Source organism: Saimiri boliviensis, chromosome 2, assembly GCF_048565385.1.
Source record: "Saimiri boliviensis isolate mSaiBol1 chromosome 2, mSaiBol1.pri, whole genome shotgun sequence".
NCBI classification, from domain to species: Eukaryota; Metazoa; Chordata; class Mammalia; order Primates; family Cebidae; genus Saimiri; species Saimiri boliviensis.
The window spans coordinates 129229163-129256473 of NC_133450.1; the positions used below are offsets into that span (position 1 = coordinate 129229163).

Here is a 27311-nt window from a genome sequence, read left to right on the forward strand (position 1 = left end):
CCAGTCCTGAAGGATCCCTATGCTTTGGCATCCTCATTTTTTATAACATGATTTTGTATCTTTTGTAGGGTAGTGGAGTTGGGATCTGTATATTTGGGGTTGAATTGTTATGTGGCTAGGTGCTGTGGCTCATGCCTGTAATCCCAGCACTTTGGGAGGCTGAGATAGGTGGATCACTTGAAGTCAGGAGTTCGAGACTAGTCTGGCCAACATGGTGAAAACCCATCTCTAACAGAAATACAAAAATTAGCCAGGTGTGGTGGCATGAGCCTGTAGTACCAGCTATTCAGGAGGCTGAGGCATGAGAATTGCTCGAACCCCAGAGGCAGAGGTTGCAGTGAGCTGAGATCATGCCACTGCATCCTAGCCTGGGCGACAGAGCGAGACTCCGTCTCAAAATAAAAAAAAATAAAAAAAAATAAAAAAAGAATTTTTTTTGTTTGGTATATATGTTTTCCAGATCTTTAGTGAGTTCCTTGTAGGAATGGACCATGTTTGTGACCTCTTCTTTCTCTCTTCCCTTACAGCAGTGGTTCTCTTACGCATGGTTCCTGACCAGTAGTATCAGTTCCCCTCAAAACTTGTGGAATTGAAGATTCTGGGCCCCTGCACTTGGAACACAGGAATATGAGAGTGGGGCCCAGCAATCTGTGCTGTAACTAGCATGCCAGGTGATTCCGATGGGCTAGTTTGAGAACCATTGCCTTATAGGAGCTAATAATAGGTTTACCTCTCAGCGAACACTCAGCTCACTGACAATATTTAATTTGTAGACTGTACTAATCACTGCTGATTCGTTTCTTCTCATCATAGCTCCCATTTACTGAATAGCTACACTGGGCTAGGCAGTGAAGTAGGTGCTGTCACATGCATTGTCCCTTATGATCTCACAGATACTTTGCAGAAGAGTGAGTGGCACTTCCCACTTTATATAGAGATGAGAGGGGAGTCTCTTAGGGATATAGTAACTTGCCAAGGCTGCACAGCTGGTTAAGTGGCAGCAGGAGATTTCAGCAAGGCTGTCAGACTCCAAAGCCTGTGTTCTTTCTAGCACCCCACCCTGCTTTTCATGTCAACTCCTGCTCCCAGGGAACATGTGCCTGTGTGGCTGTCATGTGGTTTTATAATAAATGGTTGTAATACCTGTATTTCTAGATTTCTCTCATCGTATACTTAACCCACCCACTAAGCAGCAACCTTTCAGCTTTTAAAAAAACAGACTTTTTTCCATTTAATAATATTCATTTATTTAAAGTGTGTCAGAGAATTAGGAAGTATTATAAAAGAGGCCTTTGAGATCATATTCTAACCTCTGTATTTTCACATGTGGAGCTATCATATTATATGTGTTACTCTATTTTTGTCTCAGAAATTAAACTTCCATTGATGTGTAAATTGGTATACTACACAGTTCTGACCTCTGAACTTCTAACGTTGTTTGTTTGTTTTTTTTTAATTTTTTTTTTCTAAAAGAAAAATAGAATGGGATTTCAATATGTTGCCCAAGCTGGTCTTGAACTCCTTGCCCCAAGCACTCCTCCCATCTCGGCCTCCCAAAGTGCTAAGGTTACAAATGTGGGCCACCACGCCTGGCCTGAATTTATAACTTAAAAAAATTATGCTGCTTCAAGTCCAGTAAAATCTCAATTGATTGGAAAAAGTAATTTCACTGGTTTAACCTTGCCTTTCCTCACCCCCGTCACTTTCAAATCCCTCCCCTCATATTTGTATTTACATTTTCCAGCAGGTGGCTAAATATTAACATTTATTTTTTAAATGCCTTGTAAGGAATCAAATGCTTATTTCCCTGCTAACTCACTGTAGTTCTTGGTTTGAATGCATTTAAAAAATGTAAATTGTTACTATTTACATAATAATAACAGGCTGGGCACAGTGGCTCACGCCTATAATCCCAGCACTTTGTAAGGCCCAGTCAGGTGAATCACTTGAGGTCAGGAATTCAAGATCAGCCTGACCAACATGGTGAAACCCTGCAGGTGCCTGTAATCCCAGCTACTTGGGAGGCTGAGGCAGGAAAATCACTTGAACCTGGGAGGCAGAGGTTTCAGTGAACTGAGATTGCACCACTGCAATCCCGCCTGGGTGACAGAGCCAGACTGTCTCAAAAACAAGCAAACGAAAAATAATGATAACAGCTAATACTTACATGCACTTACTTTGTGCCTGGTATGATTCTGATCACTTTACATATTTTAACTCCTTTAATCATCAAACACTGTCTATAGCAGGGGCACTATTTTTTTTATCCCCATTTTCCCATTTTGTGAAAATGGTGGTACATAAAGGCAAATCACTTGTTCAGGCTCACAGAACAGAACATGAAGGCATCCTGGCTCCAGAGTCTTTGTTCTTAACCACTCTTTAGGGTGTCTTGCACGTTTTCAACCAGAGCTTTCTTTATATAACATGTCACTATTTGAAATAGTATACTATTTATTGCAACTCCTGGGTTCAAGGGATTCTCCCGACTTAGCTTCTGCAGTAGCTGGGATTACTGCTTGGGATCAAGAATTTTGAAAGAATTTTGTGAGAGCAGCGCAAGTACTCAGGCTTGCAGTGGGCAGCAAGAAAAGTGGGGACGTTGTGTTATTTTGGGTCTCTTCATATTTAAAGACAAATCTAGTTGCAGTACTCTATACAGAGGAGAGATCAGATCTTTCTCTGTCACTTTAGAGATTCCCTTTTGGTTTGTAGCCACAGCTGCTATGAGACCTGCTGGTATTTGGAGCTTTACCCTTTGACGTAACCATGTGTACTAGCAAGCTGAGGGGCTGGCCTGCATTTCTTCGCTTTGCATGTTTATATACCCTAGTTTAAAATTGCTGCCTGTTTCTGCCACCCTTGTATTTGCATGCAGAATTTTGCATACATCCTTGCTGACTAGAGTTTTATTGATGAGTATTTGGCTGCATGGCAAAGGGGTGATTTTCCTGAAGGTGGCCAAAAACTTTGGAAAGAGCTGTGGATGTGGGCTTTGGCATTAGTTGATCAGGACACATTCAGCTTGAGAACTTTGAATTATCAAGAGGCAACCAACTCCTATCTCCCTGTACAGTTGCTGTCTCCTAAAGAAGGCTGGCAGCATTTGGAACATAACTCGTGAACTTTACCCAAATTAGTGTCATTTGGTTTATCCTAAATTTAATGAGTTTGGGAAAATCTTCTGTAGTTCATTGCTCTTTGTTACAAATAATACAGTAGTTTCAGATTCTGTCTGGTAGTTACTGTCTGATGTAGAAGCAAGAAGACCACAGGTGAGAGGAGAAAGGAGACTGAGAAATGAGGGCTTTGGGTTAGGTTACTGTCTTAGTGTTTTTCCTAGTTTCCTGGGCATGGTGCACTTAGGGTGAATGAGACCAGAGCTCTGAGTTTAGCTGCTGTGTTAATTGGTTGTATGATTTTAGGCAGTTTTCTTCTTTGGTCTGAGTTGCAGCATCTTTTCTTTCTTTCTTTTTTTTTTTTTTTTCTGAGTTGGTGTCTCACTCTGTCACCTAGGCTGGAGTGCAGTGACACAATCTCAGCTCACTGCAGCCTCTGCCTCCTGGGTTCAAGTGATTCTCCTGTGTCAGCCTCCTGAGTAGCTGGGATTGCAGGCACCTGCCACCATGACCAGCTAATTTTTGTGTTTTTAGTAGAGATGGAGTTTCACCATGTTGATCAGGCTGATCTCTAACCTATGACCTCGTAATCTGCCAATCTCGGCCTCCCAAAGTACTGGGATTATAGGCGTGAGCCACTGTGCCCAGTGAGTTGCAGCATCTTGAGGGCAAATGTGACTTTTTAAAAAAAAAACCATTCACCTGAGGTGACTTTTTTTTTAAGTGCCACTCCAGCTTTGTCTGCTCTCAGATCCCCTGATGTAAGACTTAGATTACCTACATTCATATAAGACCCGTGTATATTGTAAATATGTTATAGAATTATTCACACTGGGAAATGGTCTGCTTCTGCAATCTGCTTCTTTGGGAATAGCTTTGTAGTTAACATTTAAGCTAGTAGTTGCAATATTTTAATTCCATGTATTATATTATATGAGACTTCAGTGCTTTATATGAGATCATGAGTGGTAAGCTTAGCTTAGAGCATAGCCATAGCACATGTGGACTTGTTGATAAGTGTTAACTTTTGGATTATGGTTAATTTCAGCCTTCAGTGTGGAGCTTCCTATTCAGTTCTAAGTGGGTTGGCCTGCTAACCTACATTTTAAATACAGCACTGTCCCTTATTGAAACTATGAGTACACCTTCTTTCCTTTTCAACATAATATTTTTATTTCAGATCTCAAGATTTTAACTTCTAAATGCTAAAAATATTACTGAATACTCGAAAACAATTTAACTGTGTAACCCTTTTAGCTGTTTCTTCTGGATTAAGGGTAGTGTAGGATTCAGTTTTCCTAGAATCTTTAGAAGACTGTAAAATTGGTGATAAATTCTCAGTTCAGTTCTTGTTAAAAAGATGTGGATTTACATTTTAAATATACGTTAGAGAAAAAAATAGGTAAACTTGGAACAGATTGGGTTTCCCAAAGAGGACTCTGGAGAAAGCTATCTTTATTTGCCACTGTAGCAAATTAAGAGCACACAGTGAACTGTTCTAACACTGAGTGCTATTTGAAGAGTAAAACAAAAGAATCAGCTATGGCTTCCTCATCTATTGCCTGAAATGGTTGGCTGCTTTAAATAATTTTCCTGGCCTTTCTCCTGTCATTGAGTGACGTCACTGGTGCCACAGTAACAGGAATAATAGACTCCTGTGGTCTTAATTGGTGTGAAACTTAATAATTTGGCCTGTTTGAAATATATTATCACCTGCTGGTGATATATTAGTCCCATTCATGCATTTGTTCAGTGTTACAGTATGCTTCTGTTTATTGTGAATTTTACTGTTTATCAAGTCACATATTTTTCTATGACCCTAATACCAGGCCATGACATGTTTTTAAACTACTAGAATAATTTTGAAATAGTTTTAGTAGGTTTTTGGCTATTTTTTCTTTTTTTCTATTAAAAATTATGTAAGTAGTATTTGATTATTGACAAAAAGGCAGAAAATATCTAAATATTACCCACTCTTTTTATAAGGCACTTTTAATATTTGGTGAATATCTTTTCAAACTGTTTTCTTTGCGAATATGTACATGTAAGTAAATATATGGCCCAAACAGAATTAGACTTTTTTATTCCTTATAGTTTTAGTTTTTAAAAAATTGAAGCATTTCACCATATTACCCAGGCTGGTTTTGAGCTCCTGGACTCAAGTGATCCCCCCCACCTTGGCCTCCCAAAGTGCTGGGATTACAGGCATGTGCTACTGTGCCCAGCGTGTTCTCTTTTAGTTATAGAAATTTCCCAGTTTATACAGAAGTAGAGAAAATAGTATAATGAAGTTTTGTATACCTGTCTCCCAGCTTCAATCGTTAACGACATATGACAAGTCTCATTTCATCTATTATCTTATTCCCACTGGATTATTTTAAAGCAAATCTCAAACATTTTGCCTTTTACTTCTGTATTTTTTAAAGTATTTTTTTAAATAGAATTTTTCTTTTTTCTGTTTTTTTTTTTTTTTTTTTTTTGTATGTTGGCCAGGTTGGTCTCAAACTCCTGCCTTCAATCAATCTTCCCAACTTGGCCTCCCAACGTGGGAAGATTACAGGTACAAGCCACTGTTCCCGTTTGGGTTTGTGTTTTCAAGGCTGGCCTCAAAAACATAGTAAGACCTGAATTCTTAAAGAAGTTTATATTTGAACATAGGTTGTTCCTTGACAGATTTGTAAATATCTTTATGGTTGATTTCTTGACTTATGAAGGTCTTTTTTCTTGTATTTAATCTAGTTTTAACTTTTTTTTTTTTCTTTTTAAAAATTAATTTGTAGAGACCAGTTCTCACTATGTTGCCCAGGCTGGTCTTGAGCTCCTGGACTCAATTGATCCTTCTGTTTTGATGTCCCAAAGCACTGGGATTACAGGCATAAGCCACCGTGCTCAGCCCTTTAAAAAATGAACAGGCCAGGGGTGGTGGCTCATGCCTGTAGCCCCAGCACTTTATAAAGGAGGCCGAGGCAGTCAGATCACTTGAGGTCAGGAGTTTGAGACCAGCAAGGCCAACATGGTGAAGCCCTGTCTTTATTAAAAATATAAAAATTAGCTAGACATGGTGGCACATGCCTGTAATCCCAGCTACTTGGGAGACTGAGGCAGGAGAATCACTTGACCCTGGGAGACAGAGATCTCAGTGAGCCGAGATTGTGCCACTGTACTCCAGCCTGGGCAACAGAAAAAGACTCCGTCTCAAAAAAAATAAGTAAATAAAAAACAAACAGAAAAACCATCATGAGTTCATATTAGTCTTTCCTATTCAAAATTTAAGATTAAGATTAATGGTTCCTTTATACCTCTTTTATGTAGAAAACCTAAGTATTTGACATTCATAGAATTAACCTTTTCACTTTGTTCAACAAGATATATTTAAAATAACAATACACTATTATTACTAACAATATGATTGCCATATGAATAGTTTTATGATTTATTTGTAATTTTTTATCCTTAGAATCTTAGTTTTCATTTTTGTAGTTTTCACTTAATATAGCAGATAACATTGTTCTTTGCTAATAAAATAAACATCTTCATTTTAAATGGCCACGTAATATATTTACCCATTGCCTTTCCGAAGAAACACGTCGAATGTTAACAATATTTCTTGCCTGTGTTTGCTCATTAATTAAAAAAAAAATTTAGGATAGCATGTAAACTAGAATGTGTGTAAATGTAAAGCTTGATTAATTTTCACAAAGTAGAATGAACCACAGATAAAGGAGCAGCATTCTTATCCACCCAGAACCCCCGACCATGGCCTGCTCCCCTCATCCTTCAAGGGAATCACTGACCTCACTTCTAGCATCACAGATTAGTTTTCCTTAGTTTTGAATTTAGTTTAATTTAGTTGTCTATTTTGTTTAATTTTTTTATTTTTTCTGAGACAGGGTCTCACTCAGTTACCCAGGCTGGTCTTGAACTCCCGGGCTTAGGAGTGAATGGTATGATCGTAGCTCACTATAGCCTTAAACTCAGGTGATCACTATAGCCCACGATAGCCCAGCTCAAGTGATCCTCCTGCCTTAGCCTCCTAAGTAGATGGGACTACAGATATGTGCCACCACATCCAGCTAACTTAAATTTTTGGTAGAGACAAGGTCTTGCTATATTTCCCAGGCTGTTCTTGAACTCCTGGACTCAGGCAGTCCTCCTGCCTTAGCATCCCAAAGTGCTGAGATGATAGGCGTGAGCCACCATGCCTGCCGTATTTTTCTATTTTATCTAAATAGAATTATTCAGTATATACTTCTTTTGTGTCTGGCTTCTTTTGCTCAAGATTTTTTGAGATTCTCGTGCTTACTGCATGTATTCAATGAGTAGTAGTCTGTATATAGCCCACTGTAGCAGGGACAGTGTCTATTATATAGTCTACTGTAGCAGGGATATTTGGTTGAGGGTAGTTTTGGCTGCTTTTTTTTTTTTTTGAGACAAAGTCTCACTGTGTTGCCCAGGCTGGACTGCAGTGGTGCAACCTCCGCTTCCTGGGTTCAAGCAGTTCTCCTACCTCAGCCTACCTAGTAGCTGGGACTGCAGGCGGGTACCACCATGCCTGGCTAATTTTTTTTGTATTTTTAGTAGAGACGGGTTTTCATCATGTTAACCAGGATAGTCTCGATCTCCTGACCTTGTGACCTGCCTGCCTCAGCCTCCCAAAGTGCTGGAATTATAGGCATGAGCCACCATGTCTGACCTTGGCTGTTACAAATAGTTTACACACTTACAAAATATTTTCTTTTTTTTTTTTTGAGACGGAGTTTCGCTCTTGTTACCCAGGCTGGAGTACAATGGCATGATCTCGGCTCACCGAAACCTCTGCCTCCTGGGTTCAGGCAATTCTCCTGCCTCAGCCTCCTGAGTAGCTGGGATTACAGGCACGCGCCACCATGCCCAGCTATTTTTTTTGTATTTTTAGTAGAGACGGGGTTTCACCTTGTTGACCAGGATGGTCTCGGATCTCTTGACCTCGTGATCCACCTGCCTCGGCCTCCCAAAGTGCTGGCATTGCAGGTATGAGCCACTGCGCCCGGCCTACAAAATATTTTCTATGATAAATTTCTAGGAGTTGAATTTGTGTTAAAAGGAAAGAAGGCTATGTATTGCCAAATTGCCCTTCATAAAGGCTTTTGTAGTTTATATTCCCATAGTAGTTCAGTGAGGCCTGCCTCTCTACAGTCTTTTAAGTGCCAATACCAGTCCACATTTTGAAACTGGCTACTGTTGAGTTATGAGGGCTGTTGAGTTATAAGGGGGCTATACAGGGCCTGATAAATGTCAAGTGCCTAAAAAGGCATTTTTTAATCTGGTAGAAAAAAAATCGGAGATGTCTGAGTGGCTGTTACTAAAGTGACCTATAAGAAAGTTGTGTCTGGCCAGGCGCGGTGGCTCACGCCTGTAATCCCAGCGCTTTGGGAGGCCGAGGCTGGTGGGTCAGGTGAAGAGATTGAGACCATCCTGGCCAACGTTGTGAAACGCTATCTCTACTGAAAATACAAAAAAATTAGCTGGACGTGGTGGCAGGCGCCTGTAGTCCTAGCTACTTGGGTGGCTGAGGCAGGAGAATCACTTGAACCCATGAGGAGGAGGTTGCAGTGAATCGAGATCGCACCACTGCACTCCAGCCTGGCAAAAGAGTGAGACTCTTGTCGCAAAAAAAAAAAAAAGTAAGTTATGCCCTAAAAATATTTTTAGATTATTTGGGGATATTAGACATATATGACAAATAACTAACAGCACAAGTGCCAAGTGACTTGTTGCAGTGATAAACTAATGCTGTTGGACTTCAGATGAAGGAAATATCAAAGCGTTTCCTCACAGTAGTGTTTAGAACAGATCAGCTCTCTGTTACCCAAATTGATTTGAGGCTATGTTCTTCAGCTGACGCCTGGTTGCATCAGAGATTATTTGAATTACAGAAGCCAAAAGCCAAGTCAGTATTTTGGCCGCTTGTTTTAGTAGCTGATCTCCATTAATGTTTAAGATTTTTTTTTTTTTTTTTTTGAGACAGAGTCTTTCTCTGTCACCAGGCACCAGGCTGGAGTGCAGTGGTGTGATCTCACTGTAACTTCCACCTCCCAGGTTCAAGCATTCTCCTGCCTCAGCATCCTGAGTAGCTGGGACTACAGGTATGCACCACCATGCGTAGCTAATTTTTGTATTTTTAGTAGAGACGGTTTCACCATGTTGGCCAATGATGGTCTCAATCTCTTGTGATCCACCCGCCTTGACCTCCCAAAGTGCTGAGATTACAGGCGTGAGCCACCGTGCCCGGCCTAAGATGTGTTTATTGTTCTCTCACTCTAGCTCTTTTGCTTCCTGTTTGAAACACAGCAGTATATTAGTCCAAGATACTGTCATTTGATGAAAAATTACTGGTATACATGTGTCATTTATTGAAATTTTTTTACATCACAGATTGAGTAGTTTATTGTTCCAGCTGAAGTTGAGTGATTGAAAAGGGAGTAACAGCTAGATGTGGTTAAAAGTGAAGTTGTAAGCATTGCGGACCATGGACAGATCACCACCCCTTCCTGGGCCTCCGTTTCTCTGTAGGATGAAGAAGTGGAAGTTTGTAGAGCTTCTGCATGATTGGGGACTTAGGGCCTTTTCACTTAGGATGAGTTTGCTGCTTATCTAACTTGAATTGGAAATTTAAAATCACTTATTTGTTCTGCCAAATAAAATAAGCCCATGGATGGTCTAAAAGTTAGAAAAACAACAGTATAGTAGTTAGGCAGCGCACAGCTCTGCTCTGTGATGCTCTTTAAATTACCAGTGTTGTCTCAGCACTATCAGAAAGGCATAGAATTCTCCCTCCTGTCACCCTTAAAAATTTTTTTCTAAGAATTTGAAATCATCTTTTGCAGAAATGAACGCATCTTGCCTTTTCTTCAATGTGAGATACTGGTATTCTCTTTGGAATGGGAATGCATATTCCTGTACATATTTAACAGAAGGGTTCAATAAAAATAGGTCATTTGAATATGTCAGCATTTTAATGTGATAAGATCTGGTGTTAGGATATGTGCAAGAAATTAGTATTTCATTAGCCTAAGGAAGCCTCATGACAGCCATTTGTGGTGACTTGCCTCGCGATAGGAGACCTAACCTTACGTGGAGTACAGCGTCAGAGAACGAAGAGCTGGTAAAGATGTTGCAGTGTAGACTATTTTTTTTTTTTGAGACGGAGTTTCGCTCTTGTTACCCAGGCTGGAGTGCAATGGCGCGATCTCAGCTCACCGCAACCTCCGCCTCCTGGGTTCAGGCAATTCTCCTGCCTCAGCCTCCTGAGTAGCTGGGATTACAGGCACGCACCACCATGCCCAGCTAACTTTTTGTATTTTTAGTAGAGACGGGGTTTCACCTTGTTGACCAGGATGGTCTTGATCTCTCGACCTCGTGATCCACCCGCCTCGGCCTCCCAAAGTGCTGGGATTACAGGCTTGAGCCACCGCGCCCGGCCTGAAGTGTAAACTATTTTTAAGTTCATTTTTAAGAAGCTACTCCGAAGGAAGACAAGTAGATTTTAATGGCTAACAGCTTCTAAATGACAGGCTGCCTTGAGAAAAAGTGACGTGAGAACAACAAAGTCTTGTTATTTCAGCAGATGCTTGACTGAGGGTGCTATGTCAGGGAAGATGCTGCCACAGACTATCCACCCTCTGCTTGTCCCTGCTTTCCCCCAGTGGCTACCCTCTTTCCATCCAAAGCAAAGCTCCAAAGGAGGAGCTTTTGCTGGCGCCTGGGAGAAGCCGTCTGGTGAGCAGCAAGCAATTCCAGAGATTGTCACTGTGAAATTTTTACTTACCGCACATTATGCACTTTGTGACTATGTGTCTCCTCTCATTTTGGGATGGCATGAAGGTGATGTTCTACACATCTTACGTCTCGCTGTTTGCTGACATTTAACTCATTGCCCTGCCCAACTCCCTTCTGTCTAGTTCTCTGTGCTGCTTCTCAAAGCCTTGCTGCAGCTGAACACAGCCCCCTGAACGTGGCTGGCTGGGGCTTATTTGGGGTCAGAGCCCATCAGAAGCATGCTAGAGACAACACACCAATGATTGGTCTTTAGTGAAGGGGATGGGTCTAGGGTGCCAAGCAATTGCAGGCTTTACTGGTACGTTTGAAAATGAAGGAAGAATGGAAACCAGGAAAGAGAAGCTACTATTTTCCTTCCGATGATTACATTGGAAGGAAAACCTGCTAAAAGTGGCCTTCCACGGCTGGTGTCCTTCTCCAGGAAATTTAGGGCAGAAGGAAACATCTCTGTTTTTCCTTATGTCTGTTTCTTTGAAGGCATTAATGAATGATGAGAATTTTCAAAGCCTGTACGATAAGTAGCAAGTCCTTATGGATGCAGAAGGAAACTAGTATTTCCTGAGTGCCTCTTAAGTGCCAGGGATTCTGGTCGGACTCATATTATTCCATTTTAATAAAATAAGGCTGTGAGGCAAATGATTGAAAAGGTAGATCTGGAATCTGGGGCAAACTGAGAAAGGCTGGAATATTTGAGTCCCACTACAGCAAGCCTAGGAACATGGAGTCACACAGTGATAGAACTGGAGAACTAGGTTCCACCTCAGATGTCTGCTGCATCACCCCAGCAGTAGAAGGCACACAGGCTGGAATTTAGATGGCCAGTCTCTACCACTGGGTTCCTCTGAGTGGCTGATTCTGTTTTCTTGCTTAAAAACTGTAAAGTGGTGTACTAATATAGACAGATGAAGACCGTTTGCTTTCACAGATGGGTACCCAAGAAGGCATTTTTTTGGTTAGGATTTTGGTCAGCAAAAGAATTATATATTTGCAAATATTATGTATTTGCTGTAGGTCTCTTGGTTTGTTTCACTTTACTGTTCTTTTCCTCCATTTTCAGAATTGTTTCCTTTCTGTGACAGATATTCAATGATAACCTTCTGTTTGCCAGGCCCTCTATTAGATGTTGGAGACAGGGAGGTGAATAACAGATAAATTCTTGTCCTTTTTGAAGCACTGAAACCGTACAATTGATTACTGTTTGTTTTTCCTATGGGCGTAGGTGATTCCAGCCTAACTGACTTCTTCTTTTTTTTTTTTTTTTTTTTTTTTTGAGAATTTCAATGTTTTATTTACTACAAGGATAAGGAGGAAAACAGCAAAATAAATTTGATAATATGATTTACACTTTATTACAAGTGATTTTCCTAAAACTCACAACTTTCACATTTGGCTGCGTGAAACAGAGAGAGAGAAAAAAGGGAACTTTCACTAGTTTTAAGTAGTGTAGGCCAACTCACATGATCACTCCAAATGAGAGAGTTTAAATGAGAATGAGTACATTTCTTCTAGCTGGGAAAATATTTTCCTTAATTGTGTTTAAATAATTTACCCATAGTGATGAATAAACCCTTGGGCTAGGCTCAGAAACTTCCTCTACCAGCTTGTTTCATAAGAATTAAAAAAATATTTATGAGACATACATGAGATGTATATATATATTTATATATATATATTTGGTTGTAATAGTAGAGACAAGGATTTTTAAAAATCCATACTATTTCTCTTTCCGGTCTCTTTCTCCTAAATGCACCTTCTGAGTTTCTTAGGTATGCTTTACAAAGACTATTTTACTTAATGGATTAATGTGTTCATCAACTTTAGCACCCTATGTGTGTGTGAGAATGGGGCTATTTAAACTGCTTCCTCATAGCCTTCCCCTTCATTATGAGTAGTAAAGTTTACTTAGAAAACAATGAGGAAGAAGTACCATAGCCCACAGGCACCTAGGAATGGGGAATTAATTCAGACTGAGAAAATATAGCTCTGGAGAGATACTAAAGTCGTATTGGAAATTTATGAAGCCTAAATGAACCCTTTCTCCCCAACTTCAGACTTAGATAAGGTGTGAGATGTCAGGGATGTGCATGGACCCTTCAAAAACTGATATTTTCATCCGTGTTCTTCTCCCTTCCCTCCCCTGCGAGACAAAATATACGGAAATACAAGTGCTTGGTACTACATGCTGTTAAGGCTTAAAAGCCCAACAATAAGCACGCTGTATCCGTTGTTGAGGGGGATCACTTTTTAAATAAACATCACCAGAAGAATCTCTTCAAACGGAGAATGAAGTCACTCTCCCTCCCCAGAGGCTATGAGGGAAAAGGGAGACAGATATTTCCCCTACTTGCACGTGGGATCTCCCTTTCTCCGCCTTGGGAGGTAGCTGAAAGAAAAGGCAACGCTTAGTCCTCCATGGCAAAGTCTTTGGTCTTCTCCTCCTGGTCTCCCACTTTGTAACGCAGCAGCACGCGCAGGCGACGGGGGTTGTCCCGGGAGGGCAGCAGCGTGATCTCTCCTGATAGTCCGTGTCTTGCTCCACTTGCACCGGCTCGTTCAGGTAGAGGAGCGCCTGTTTCCAGTGCGTAGCCGGGTGAAAAGGCGAGGTGGACAGCACCAGGGGCTTCTCCGACTCCCCTCCTGGGAAGGTCACCTGGAACCAGATGGCAAAGCGGTGCATGGGCGCCGAGCCATAGCAGCTGCAGCGGAAGCGCCCGCCCACTCCGGCCTCCAGCTCCTGCTCCAGGCCAGCGCGGGAGAGCTCTAGCTGAGCAAAGCGCTGCGGCCGGGCCAGCACGTCCTCGCCGGACAGTCCCTGCACCACGATCTCCGAGTGGCCCATGAGGCAGCGCGTGGCGAAGCCCTCCAGGCAGCTCATGTCCACACCATAGTGCTGCTTCACCTGGCTCCAGAATCCCAGGCGCCATTCCAGCATCTGGTCGCTGACGGGGGCTATGAAGAGCTCGGCGGAGGCCGGCAGGAGAAGACCGCCTTCCTTCAGCCACTTGGTTCGCGCGTGGAGGACGGAGCTCAGCATGGACTCGTGCAGGAGTCCGTAGCCCATCCACTCGCTCACGATGGCATCCACCTGCTCCGGCAGCTCCACAGTCTCCACCGGGCCCGGCAGGACGTGCACGCGGTCCTCCAGCCCGTTGAACCGCACCACCTCCCGGGCCTGTTGCCAGATGGTGCTGGCCTCCACCACGTACACGCGCCGGGCGCCGGCCTGGGCACAGAAGATGCTCAGAATGCCGGTGCCCGCTCCCACGTCCAGTACCGTCTTGCCTCGCAGTGCTGCCCAGTTCCGCAGGATGCCCAGACGGTAGGCATCGGTGCGGACGCGGTCTGCGATCATCTCCTCGTGGACCGAAACGTCCGAGTAGCACTCATAGTACAGCTGGTCCTGCTCCCACCTAGTCCTCCGGGGTCGCTCCAGGGCCGCCTCCCGCTCCGCGCCATCTTCCTCTTCAGTTCCCTCTCCTCCTTCGCCGCCGCCCCCCGACTCAAGCTTTCTTTTCTTGGGCTGCGACATCTTGGCCCCTAACTGACTTCTTAACATTTCTGATATATTTATTTTACTTTTATTTTATTTTTTTTTGAGGCAGGCTCTCACTCTGTTGTCCAGGCTGGAGTACAGTGGCGCAATCTTGGCTCACTGCAACCTCCGCCTCCTGAGTTCAAGCAGTTCTCTGCCTCAGCCTCCCAAGTAGCTGGGATTATAGGTGCTGCCACCACGCCCAGCTAATTGTTGTATTTTTAGTAGAGATAGGGTTTCACCATCTTGGCCAGGCTGGTCTTGAACTCCTGACCTCGTGATCCACCTGCCTCAGCCTCCCAAAGTGCTGGGATTACAGGCATGAGCCACTGTGCCCAGCTGACATATATATATTTTAAACAAGTATTAAACCTGGTTTTGTTGCCACTTCAAGGATGCAGTGGGACTGTGGAATTGGCATCTGTGTGTGGTGCTATGCAGCAGACTGTTACTTGAGTGTTAAACTGTTCGCCTCACATGAAGTGTAGGCAGTTGAAGATGTTTGAAAATCACTGTGTGGTATTTTTGCTGTTAAACCCACCCATTTATTTCCCATTATGTTGAAGAAAATTTTGGTTAAATGGTTGAGCTTTGTTCAAAAAATGAGTATCAGCTCTGAGTGGCCAGGGTCTCTTTTCCTCTTCAGTGTGCCCTTGGTTTCACCAGGATGACAGGCAGGTATAGTCCAGTCCCAGGCCCTGGACTGTGGACTAATCCGTAACAGGCATTAGCAGTCCCAAACCTGACTAGCTTAAAAGTTCCACCAAGAAAACCCGTGGAACGATCTTTGCAATGTGGTTTATTTTGAGTCTCAAGTTTTAAGATAGGACCCTTGTTGTTCCATTTCTTTTCTAGTAGGTGATCCTTTCTGGCCCTTGGAAGTAATTCCTTGGTCACTTTTGGTCCCTGTTTTGGTTGTATGAGATGTGGTCAAGAGGAATGATAAAAGCTCTACTATCTGATTCTCTTCTGATTTTCAGAATGGCTTATGGCAACCTTTGATGCTACTCGAACTGCTCCAGTGAGTTTTGATTAATTCATTCAGGCTGTCAGTGACTCAGCAGCCTTCTGACTTCTTTCTTGTTTTTAAAAGGAGCCGGACTTTCACGATACATGGAATATAGTTAACATATTGCAGCTAATAAGTGTGGCACATAGTGATAGGTATCCGTGAAGGGGACTAGAAGAATGTCACAGACAGGCGAGGGAGGTCAGGAGGACATGACAGCTCTGCTTCTGTGAACATGAGGGCAGGGGATGTTTTTTGGGCATAAAAAGGAATCCAGGAAAGTCAAGGTGTCAGAGCACAGGCAGCAGCAGCTTAGGGTCTTTGGGGTAATGTGTGTGGAGGGGCGGGAATGATAAGGCCGCATTGGGCAGCCTGTGAGTGCTAAGCTGTAGGCCCTGTAGTGCTGTGGCTATGGTGGAGTAAGAGAGTGACCTAAGGCTTCCCAAAGATGCATCTGGCAGAGCATAGGATGAATTGCCCAGGGTTGGAAATGGGTGGAAGGAGACTGGTGCAGAGCTAGAGACGCTGAGCTAGGCCAGGTAACCCAGGCTGGATGAGGGCTCTGAAGCTGTCCTTTGGGCAGGGGTGCCAGGCTAGTTGAGGTGGGGCTTAAGGATGGGAGGAGTAGGCTTAGGAGGTAGAGTGCTTTTGGCTATAGGTGAGGTGAGTTTCTGGTCTGCCTGCATAAGGCATTTGGCAGCTGTTAGCTATGCCAGTTAAAGGCTTTTTACTTTTCTGGCAAGACTCTGCAAGACTGGTTCTCTCTTCAGTGTTTCTCAGGTGGGGATGGGTAGGGAAGATGTGAAATTTAGGAAGAATAAAACTACCTCCATTACCTACACTCTTTCTCCATGATTCCTTTAAAATTATGTCTAAGATCATAATTTGACACACATTTTTCAGAAGAGCTCTGAGATATTTTTCATACCACAGCAGATGCTTCTGGGCACTCAGAATTTTTATCAAGTAGCTGGTTCCCATGAAGGAAGAGAACTGGCACCAGGCCCATGTGATGTAACATGGCCGTTACCTGTGATGCCGTGGGCTTCCCAAAGCCCTACTGAGGCCCACTGAGTTGGTGGGAACCAGGCTACAAGCTCTTTGCCTTTGGTGGGATAGCCCCTCACAGATTCAAGTCCTTCCACGTTTCTGTTCACTCAGCAGCATTCCCGAGGGAAGGGTAGGCAGGCAGGGCTATGGTGAAGGCATGAAGTAGAACTGGAGAGTTTTTGTGGTATAGGAAAGAAATTCCTCAAGGACCTATAGCTTCATTAGTGCCGAGCCAAACCAACGCATCTGACTCTAATTTCAGTAGTATTCCTCCAGAAAAGAATTTCAGCTAGGCGTGGTGACTCATATCTGTAATCCCAGCACTTTGGGAGGCTGAGATGGGAGGGTTCTTGGAGCCTAGGAGTTCGAGACTAGCCTGGGCAACATGGTGAGACCCTGTCTCTACAGAAAATTAAAAAAAAAAAAATTAGCTGGGCATGGTGGCATGCACCTGTGTTCCAGCTACTTGAGAGACTGAGGCAGGTGGATCAATTGAGCTCAGGAGGTTGAGGCTGCAGTGAGCTGTGTTTGCATCACTATACTCCAGTATGGGCAACAGAGCAAGACCCTGTCTCAAACAAAACAAAACAAAACAAAAATCCAGAGATTTTAAGGATGAAAAGTCCAAGGAAGGCCAGGTGTGATGGCTCACACCTGTAATCCCAGCACTTTGGGAGGCCAAAGCTGGCAGATCACTTGAGGTCAGGAGTTTGAGACCAGACTGTCCAACATGGTGAAACCCCATCTCTACAAAAAAATACAAAAATTAGCCAGGCACGGTGTCTCACACCTGTAATCCCAGCTACTCAGAAGGCTGAGGCAGGAGAATTACTTGAACCCAAGAGGCAGAGGTTGCATTGAGCTGAGATCATGCCACTGCACTCCAGCCTAGGTGATAGAGTGAGACTGTGTCTCAAAAAATAATAATTATTATTATTATAATGAAAAAGAAAAAGTCCAAAGAAAAGAGAAGTGTATTACATATAAAAATGTTTACTTACTGATTAGGCTTTGGTAACTAGTTGTTTCTTTAGTAGGAATTTTAAAACTGTCACTTAAAATTTTTCTATTAAGTTGAGAACTTAGTAAGTATGATGAGACTGTCAAATTATTTGTAATCAGTAACTATGCAAACCCATGAGCATAATGATAAAATTTAAACTTTCCATAGAAAAAATTTAGAAACAGTTATGGTTTAATGTATTCTACAAATACTTAGCGTCTGTGGCAACCTGGATACTCTGCTGGGGCTGGAGACCAAATACCCAATTCTTTTTTTTTCTTTTTTTTGAGATGGAGTTTCTCTCTTGTTACCCAGGCTGGAGTGCAATGGTGTGATCTCGGCTCACCGCAACCTCTGTCTCCTGGGTTCAAGCAATTCTTCTGCCTCAGCCTCCCGAGTAGCTGGGACTACAGGCGTGCGCCACCATCCCCACCTAATTTTTTTTTGTATTTTTAGTAGAGATGGGGTTTCACCATGTTGACCAAGATGGTCTCGATCTCTTGACCTCGTGATCCACCCGTCTGGGTCTCCCAAAGTCCTGGGATTATAGGCGTGAGCCACCGCGCCCAACCCAAATACCCAATTCTTAAAGTGGGTAAGAATGTTTAATGAATTGATTCTGCCATAAATTCATGTTTATCTGTCAGAATCTGAGTGGAAAAAACTCTTGTTGAAGAACTTAGAGAATTGGTAATAATTAGGATGCAAACCATTTTTTGAAATCCCAAAGTATGGGCTGGGAGCGGTGGCTTCTGCCTGTAATCCCAGCGCTTTGGAAGGCCAAGGCGGACAGATCACATGACCAGCCTGGCCAATGTGGTGGAACCACGTCTCTACTAAAAATACAAATATTAGCCAGGTGTGGTGATGTGCGCCTGTAATCCCAGCTACTCGAGAGGCTGAGGCAGGAGAATCACTTGAACCGGGAGGCAGAGGTTACAGGGAGCCAGGATCATGCCACTGCACTCCAGCCTGAGCAACAGAGCAAGCCTCCATCAAAAAAAAAAAAAAAAAAGAAAAGAAAGAAATTCCAAAGTGTGTAGAATCCAACAGAAAGCTGAAAAACAAGGCTAATGCAGTGGTAACTTTTAATAAAGTTCTGCTCCTTAAAGGAGTTTTTAATTGATTGTAACAGACCTAAAACAAATCTGAAATTGTACAAGTGAGTAAATACTAAATGTCGTGGGATGAAATAAGTACTTGAGAATTGAGATAAAGGAGCAGCACCAAGAATGGTTGGGAAAATCCTTGCTGTGGGCGGTGGGACTTGAACTGACGGGCAAGATTCCTGAGGAAGTGAGCAGAGGAGACTGTCCCTACCAAGAGGGTGACCTAATGAATCCAAGAAAGAGGGGCTCTCTGCCGGGGCCAGTGCTCATGATGTGTGTGGAGGGCAGTGAAGGGTGGAGAGGCAAGACAGTGTAGAGCTGTTAAGAGCATAGCCTGATGACCCTGAACTCCCTTCCAGGTTCCTCATCTGTGTAATGTGGATATATTAGTACCAGCTTTGAGGGGTGACTAGGATTGGATGGGATGATGAGTGACAAGTTCCTGATATAGGCCTGGCATATAAAGTATTGACTAAGCTGGGTGCAGTGGCTCACACCTGTAATCCCAACACTTTGGGAGACCAAGGCAGAAGGATCACCTGAGGTCAGGAGTTCAAGACCAGCCTGGCCAACGTGGCGAAACTTTGTCTCTACTAAAAATACCAAAAATAAAATAAAATAAATAAAAAATAAAAGTAGCCAGGCGGGCACCTGTAATCCCAGCTACTCAGGAGGCTGAGGCAGGAGAAACACTTGAACCCGGGAGGTGGAGGTTGCAGTGAGCCATGATCACACCATTGCACTCCAGCCTGGGCAACAAGAGTGAAACTTCATCTCAAAAAAAAAAAAAAAAAGTGTTGACTAGACAGAAGGTGATATTGCCACTGGGGAGGATGGGGCTGAACCCTGGAGGGCAGGGCTGCTAGGTACTTTTTCCTACTTTGACTTGACAGAAATGAAGAGGCCACAGGCAAGGTACGGTGGCTCATGCCTGTAACCCCAGCACTTTGGGAGGCTGAGGCGGGCGGATCACTTGAGGCCAGGAGTTTGAGACCAGCATGGCCAACATGGTGAAGCCCTGTCTCTACTGAAAATACAAAGATTAGTCAGGCATGTTGGCGCACACCTGTAATCCCAGCTTCAGGAGGCTGCGGCACAAGAAGCGCTTGAACCTAGGAAGTGGTGGTTGCAGTGAGCTGAGATATGTCACTGCACTGCACTCCAGCCTGGGCAACAGAGCGAGACTCTGGCCTCCCCCCGCCGCCAAAAAAATTAGAAGGTGTTTTGATTAGAGGTAAAATGTGGCTAAAATGAATGAAGCTACCCAAATGCTTCTGTGTGCGCTGTGCTTTCTGTTATCTGCAGCCTCCACCATTGCCCTGCAGGGAAGGGGCCTTTGGACTCCGAGGCTCAGTGAAAGGAAATTTGCACTTTGCCCTGGGCCTCCTGGCTACCAAGAGAGAAGCCAGGGTTTGAACATAGGCTTGCCTGGTTCTGAAATCTGGACTCTTTCTCTCTCTGCCAGACTGCCCCTGCCTGGAAAGCCATCTGCCAGGGCCTGATGACCCCATGGGGAAGAGGAATAGCTGGCTTAGGTGGTGACTGCTGCTCCTAAAATGGTGTGTGAGCTCAGAGTGCATTTTGGCAGACACCCCATCCCCTGCCTCCCGGAAGAGGAGAAATAGGACGGTCATGCAACAATGGAAATCGAGTTAGAAGGAAGGCAGACACTGGGAGACCTGGCTTTCCTCTGTCGGGTGGGGCTTCAAAAAGCTCAGGCCAAGAGTGGAGTCCATGGATTTTTCAGAAATACAAATGTTTTATGGGCACACAACTTGGCAGTCACTTCAGACTTCTTGGTAATTCTTTTTTTTTTTTTTTTTTTTTTGAGACGGAGTTTCGCTCTTGTTACCCAGGCTGGAGTGCAATGGCACGATCTTGGCTCACCGCAACCTTCACCTCCTGTGTTCAAGCAATTCTCCTGCCTCAGCCTCCCAAGTAGCTGCGACTGCAGGCACACACCACCGTGCCCAGCTAATTTTTGTATTTTTAGTAGAGATGGGGTTTCACCTTGTTGACCAGGATGGTCTCGATCTCTTGACCTTGTGATCCACCCGCCTCGGCCTCCCAAAGTGCTGGGATTATAGGCGTGAGCCACCGCACTCGGCCCTCTTGGTAATTCTTACTTGGTAAACGTGACACGTTTCCTGACTGGACTTCTGCTGTTCCAGTTTGATCAGTGCCACTGGCTAGGGATTGGGGAGGGAGGATTGACCTTAGACGAGAGATTCTAAGTGTTCCTTGGGGCCGGCCAGGTCTACTTTTGTTTCTTCTAGGACAGTGCCACTCACACTAGTGTTGATGGACCAACTTTTAAAAAATTTGTAAGTGAGGATTTATACTTCTATAAAATAAAAAGAACAGGAAAAGAAACTGAAAAAGACATGCAGAATACAAACTCTAAATTTTTATCATTAGATTCAACAGATATAAAATTACTTTGTCAGTTCCCATAAAAGTTTCTAAACTCTTGGCTGGGCACAGTGGCTCACACCTGTAATCCCAGCAGTTTGGTAGGCTGAGGCTGTTGGATCATGCGGTCAGGAGATGGAGATCATCCTGGCCAACATGACCCTATCTCTGCTAAAAATACAAAAAGAAAAAAAAAATTTTTTTTTTTGAGATGGAGTTTTGCTCTTGTTGCCCAGGCTGGAGTGCAGTGGCAGGATCTCAGCTCACTGTAACCTCCACCTCCTGGGTTCAAGTGACTCTCCTGCATCGCCTCCAAAGTAGCTGGGATTACAGGCATGTGCCACCATGCCTGGCTAATTTTGTGTTTTTAATAGAGACAGGGTTTCTTCATGTTGGTCAGGCTGGTCTCAAACTCCAGACCTCAGGTGATCTGCCCACCTCAGCCTCCCAAAGTGCTGGGATTACAGGTGTGAGCCACCTCACCCAGCAAAATTAAAAAATTAGCTGGGCATGGTGGCGCGTGCCTGTAATCCCAGCTATTCAGGAAGCTGAGACAGAAGAATCGCTTAAACCAGGGAGTTGGAGGTTGCAGGGAGCCAAGGTCGCGCCACTGCACTCCAGTCTGGCAACAGAGCAAGACTTTGTCTCCAAAAAAGGGGGAAAAAAAGTTTCTAAACACTTATTCTCAATTTCTGTACTGCAGGCAATGCATTTGACTGCAGACGTAGTCTAGTCCTGGACTGGTACACTTCAAGATCAGTGATCTAGGAAGAAAGTTTGTTAAGCAAATTAGTAGAATAAACAAGATATTTTTAGAATATGTACCTGATTTTTTTTTCTTTTTTTCTTTTTTTTTTTTGAGACGGAGTCTTGCTCTGTTACCCAGGCTGGAGTGCAGTGGCTCAATTTCAGCTCACTGCAACTTCTGCCTCCTGGGTTCAAGTAGCTGGGATTACAGGCACCCACCACCATGCCCAGCTAATTTTTGTATTTTTATTAGAGACGAGGTTTCACCATATTGGTCAGGCTGATGTTGAACTCCTGCCCTCAGGTGATCCACCCGCCTCAGCCTCCCAAAGTGTTGGGATTACAGGCGAGAACCACCACGCCCAGCCCATTTTACCTGATTTAAGAGTAAAAATAATTTCTTTGCATTTAAAATGCTTCACATCTTTTCAGTAAAGTTCCATATTGGCAGGCAGGGATGTAAAAATATACCAAAAATATAGTTGTGAGGGGTTCCTAAGTCTAACCCTAAACTGGTGGCAGTACTTGGAAAAATAGTTGCTTTTACTTCCTCTGTTGTTTCTGAGAAGCATTACATATTCTACTGATTTAATTTACATTAGAATATTTTCTCTGTTAATTTCTGGCTAGGCTTTGAATTGATCTGTGTATTTCAGGGCATAATTTTAGGTGTATTCTTTTAGGGGAAAGTTCCCTAAGTGGTTGTGGTTGCGGTTGTTGTCATTTTTTTTTTTCTTGCTCTGTCATCTAGCCTGAAGTGCAGTGGTGCAATACCAGTTAACTGTCACCTTGAACTCCTGGGCTCAAACAGTCTTGTCACCTCAGCCTCCTGGATAACTGGGACCACAGGCATGCACCACCACACCTAGCTAATTTTTTAATTTTTCCTAAGCAAACTAAAAAAAAGAAAAAGTCTCAAGAGTTGAATATGCTGATAGTAATTATGTGTAGCTTAATTGTTCATATTTCAAAATTGGCTTTTTGTTCTCTAGCTGCCAGTTATATCTTATATTTGTGGCTTTTTTTTGGCAGGGGGGCTGTCTTCCTTGTTCTGAGATGACTGGCGTATGCTGTTCTGTCAGGCCAGGGTTCTCTTTCCCTGCCGTCCGAGCCTGCTCAGAAGCTGTCTTTTCTCAGACAGCCTGTCCATGGCCACCGTCCTGGGCCCCACTGCTCACTCACAGCACTCGGCTGAGCTGCCTTCAGCCCACCTTGCTGCACAGCAGCTACTCCCCTCCACTGGCCCCCTTTCTCCTCACTCCAAAGTCAGGACTCCCTTTTGTTTTGTATGGTGCTTTGTATTATACTTTTCAAGGCTCTTTCATGTATATATTCTCTTATTTCATCCTCCAGACAATCCCATGAGGTTGGTAGAACAGAGATTTTCATCTCCGTTTTAACTGAGGTGAGGCTGGGAGAGTGTCCGCATGGCATGTACCCTCATTCCTTTGCCCTGGGGCTCCCAGAGCTACTTGTTACCACTCAGGTCCAGACTTCCACATGTGCAAGGTTTTGAGTTCGCTCAAACACGCCTATAATTTTGAGGTCCTCTTTTCTACTCATTATTTATATTTGTTATTGCAAAGTCAAACATTAGACTACTTGGTTCAGTGTCACAGGCCTCTTTGGAAGAAAGAAATCTTCAGAACCTGAGGGGACGGTCAGTAGAGAACTAGAGCCGGGAGCCCCAGAGGGCCACGCAGGGTGAACTGGGTGTCTTGAGGGACAAGTTCTGTTTCAGGGTTAGTTGTAACCACCTGAGATTTTCAGACAAGAGTGGGAGGGGATGGGTTTTCCCTTATTTCACCAATAAAAGCCCAGCATATTGGGATGACACAGAACATTTCTCATGAAGAAAAGAATTCTTGAAAGGAGGGAGGGCACATTGAAAAATCGCTTTACACTCAAGTGAGAAATCATTTGCTTTTGACTCTCTTTCCCCATCCCCTTAATGGTCAAACAGACCTGGGTTCCAAATCCAGTCCTGCCGCTTACTAGGTAGGTATGGTGACATTGATCAAGTTATTTAACTTCCCTAAACTTGTTTTCTCATCTGTAAAATGTGTAAAATATTGTCCACTTTGGAGCAGTATTTTTAGGATTAAAGATAATGCATGTAAAGCACCTTGATTATGACCTCGATAAGTCAGTGTTCCCTAAAACCTAATTCAGAAGAAGGATTTTGACCCAGGAGGAGCGAGTGTATAGCATGGGCTCCAGCAGTGGTTCTTAGACTTGAGCAGGCATCAGAATCACCTGAAAGGCTCTTTAAACTACAGCTTGCTGGCCCTACTCCCTCCCATAGTTTCTGATTCATTTAGTCTGGAGTAAGGTTTGAGATTTCACATTTCTAAGTTCCCACATGCTGCTGCTGCTGCTTCTGGTTTGGGGACTACACTTTGAGAACCACGGGGCTACAGGTAACTGGCCAGTGGACATTTAGGTGCTGTAGACGCATTTGAAAGCTGAGCTTTTATGTGGCTCCTCTGTTAGATACTGATTGAAATGCATTTTGAAAATACTGAATTTAGTATCTCAAGGATATTTCCTGCTGAAGTGTTACATATATTTGAGGGAGAATAAGTTGTGAAGGTAACAGTTATATTATAGATAGTCTAATAATATCCAGTTGGCTAAGGTATGTGAAAGTGCTTTTATAAAATGTAAGATGAATATTAAGTCACAACTGAAAAAATATTTTAAATAACTTCATTTTTAAGATTAAACACCATATTGGAGTATAAAATAGCATAACTTAGATTTCTCATCTCAATGTGCTGTTTACTATATGTATTTTTCTCTTTCTCCTCCAGGCTGCTGACTTGAGTAAACCAATAGATAAAAGGATATACAAAGGAACACAGCCTACTTGTCATGACTTCAACCACCTAACAGCCACAGCAGAAAGTGTCTCTCTCCTAGTGGGCTTTTCTGCAGGCCAAGTCCAGCTTATAGACCCAATCAAAAAAGAAACTAGCAAACTTTTTAATGAGGAAGTAAGTAGCACCCTGTCTTAGCTGTTAAGAATCCCTTTAAGAATTGGTGCATTCTTACCAAGGGTAGTGGGCCCCCTTTTGCACTTCAAGCTAAGCCCATTTTTTATTCGCTCAGCCCTCCTCCCTAGTATGCCCAGGTTTAAATGTGGTGGATTAATTTGTTGACCTTACCTGTTCCCTTGGGGTAACTGTTTTGTGCATTTTTATGGAGCATGCTCAGGCGTCTGTAACAGGTGTTTTAAAACTCTTCTGTAGTGGAGATAGGGACAGAACTATAACTTGGTATTTATACTTTAAGAAAATGTAGAATTCCAATCTTGCATCACTGAACATTTCATGCAGATCAAAGAACTTGATAACATTTCCTTAGGTGCTTAAAATGTAGCTAAAGCTTCTGTATGTATCTGTTTGACAGGCATTTGGCTAAGGAGTACTTCACTTGCTCTTGAAACTAGTTGCTGTAAATTCACCTTGACGTAGTTAGAAATCGTGGCACTTAAATTTGGGTCACATGACATAGCTTTTGACAGTGTTGTAGTATGTACTGGGGTTTCTGGTATCTTCAGTTTCATTTTGGAAACAGCTTGAGATATCTGAGCTGTCTGTTCAGGAACATGTCAGGACTGTTAAATGTGGCATATAGAAATTGCCAGATAGATTATGTTTTTAAAAGCTATTGGAGCATCTTTTAGCCTCAGATATTACTATTTCATATTTAATGTTCTTCCTCCTCTGTTTCAGTATGACTTTTCTACCAAATGGAAAAGATAAGGGAAGCTTGCTGTTTTAGAAGCCCTGGGTTCCAATCTCTACTTGGGACCTCACCCCTGATGTGCAAGAGTCAGGCTATGTAGGACCCCTCCCTTAGAAAGGATAAGTGCTTTTGCATTGTTGCAAGGTTTTAACATCATTAACTTGGAACAAAAACACATTACAGAGTATGATATTTAAGAAATAATTTGGGCTGGGCACGGTGGCTCAAGCCTGTAATCCTAGCACTTTGGGAGGCCGAGGCTGGTGGATCACGAGGTCAAGAGATCGAGACCATCCTGGTCAACATGGTGAAACCCCGTCTCTACTAAAAATAAAAAAAATTAGCTGGGCATGGTGGCGCGTGCCTGTAATCCTAGCTACTCAGGAGGCTGAGGCAGGAGAATTGCCTGAACCCGGGAGGCAGAGGTTGCGGTGAGTCGAGATCGCACCATTGCACTCCAGCCTGGGTAACAAGAGCGAAACTCCGTCTCAAAAAAAAAAAAAAAGAAAGAAATAATTTTGTTTGGGGAAGAAAATTCAACTTGACAAATGGCAGTAAACATTTGGATTCTTTGGCAGTCATGGTATTTGCTATTCATGCAAATTCAGTATCCACCCAGGGTGCTCCTGTTTGACATTGCCAGTGGATTTGATGAGATCTATGAGCCATGCCATCTCTTCTAGTTTCCTCTGAGTTGTCTGGAAACAAAACTTGTCATCTGAACTGACAGACTATAGAGGAAAAGTATTTAATTCCATTTTTCATTAAAAAATGTTAAGCAGAAAATATTTTATTTACCTAGGTGTTTTATTAATATCATCTGAGGAAGTGATGCTTAAATAGCTGGATGATTATTTTTTTGATGCTGGGTCAGGGTAACAGCACACAAAATTGACCTCCTCTGCACTGTTAGCAGAAATTGTGAATTTGGCATTGTTGTGTGTTTGTTGTTTAGGTAGGGGAGAGTGTGATTGAGGGGGCAGGGATTGGAGCCATGTAAAGGGCTGTTAGTAAACAAGACCCGGAGGCAGCCCTGGCCGAGGATGGTACAGAATGCCGCTTAGAGAACAAGAAAGGTTTGTGTGTAATGGCAGGAGGAGGGCCAGGAGTTGGAGACCACATGTCACCGGAATCTCATGGCTCTGGGAGCACTCAGGCTGCATCAGCCAGAACCATCCCTGCCTTGGTGACTGAGAGTTGCAGGCATTCTTCATGATTTAAGTATGAGTTATCTCATACTCATTTTACATTTTATTTGAAAAATGGCTATTTAGAATGCTAGGACTATGTGTGGTTTAATGCCAGCTTGCCAGCTTGATGTTTACAGCGTGAGGCTGAAATTGATTGCTCTTCATGGTAAGGAAATTCTTTAGCCGTGTGGATACATTTTTATCAGATTTTGGTCAGGATATCTAAGTTGAGCAAGGGTTAACAGAGGTTTGTTCCTTAGAGAGTGCCAGGAATGATGGTGAAGTAGTCATCGTGCTGTGCTTTGCTGTGGTGTGAGATTTAGAGGTTTTACCTATGGCCTCTCCAGGGAGGGTGGGCAGTTCTTCCCATTTCACAGATGAGGAAATAGTCAAAGATCGGGCAAGTGAATTGTCCAGATGAGGTAGCAAGTTGATGGTAGAGTTGGAACCAGAAATTAATTCCAGAAACTCTTACTGGTTATAGGCCCCACCATGCGTGGTTGCCAGATCAGTGCTTGCCCTTCTGGGAGCTCACAGTTAAGTAAGGATGGGCGGAGATTACTGGGCATATG

At 43.3% G+C, this 27311-nt stretch overlaps 2 protein-coding genes across 16 annotated transcripts in view; one reads left to right on the forward strand and one right to left on the reverse strand.

Annotated features, from left to right (window-relative positions):
- Positions 1-27311, forward strand: part of WDR20 (WD repeat domain 20) — a 95007-nt gene that overhangs the window by 40995 nt on the left and 26701 nt on the right. For 6 of the 15 annotated variants that reach the window (XM_039462839.2, XM_074394320.1, XM_039462837.2 and 3 more), the window contains exon 2: positions 24613-24795. The exons of 2 other annotated variants lie outside the window; for them this stretch is intronic. In XM_039462839.2, the coding sequence (XP_039318773.1) occupies positions 24613-24795 (183 nt within the window). 7 more of the 15 variants (XM_074394317.1, XM_039462830.2, XM_074394319.1 and 4 more) reach the window with 6 other exon arrangements.
- Positions 13309-14466, reverse strand: LOC120361339 (protein arginine N-methyltransferase 6-like). The gene is given in 2 exon segments (XM_039462840.2): positions 13309-13458; positions 13461-14466. Coding segments are annotated over 2 exon segments (1125 nt in total). The 3' UTR covers positions 13309-13339.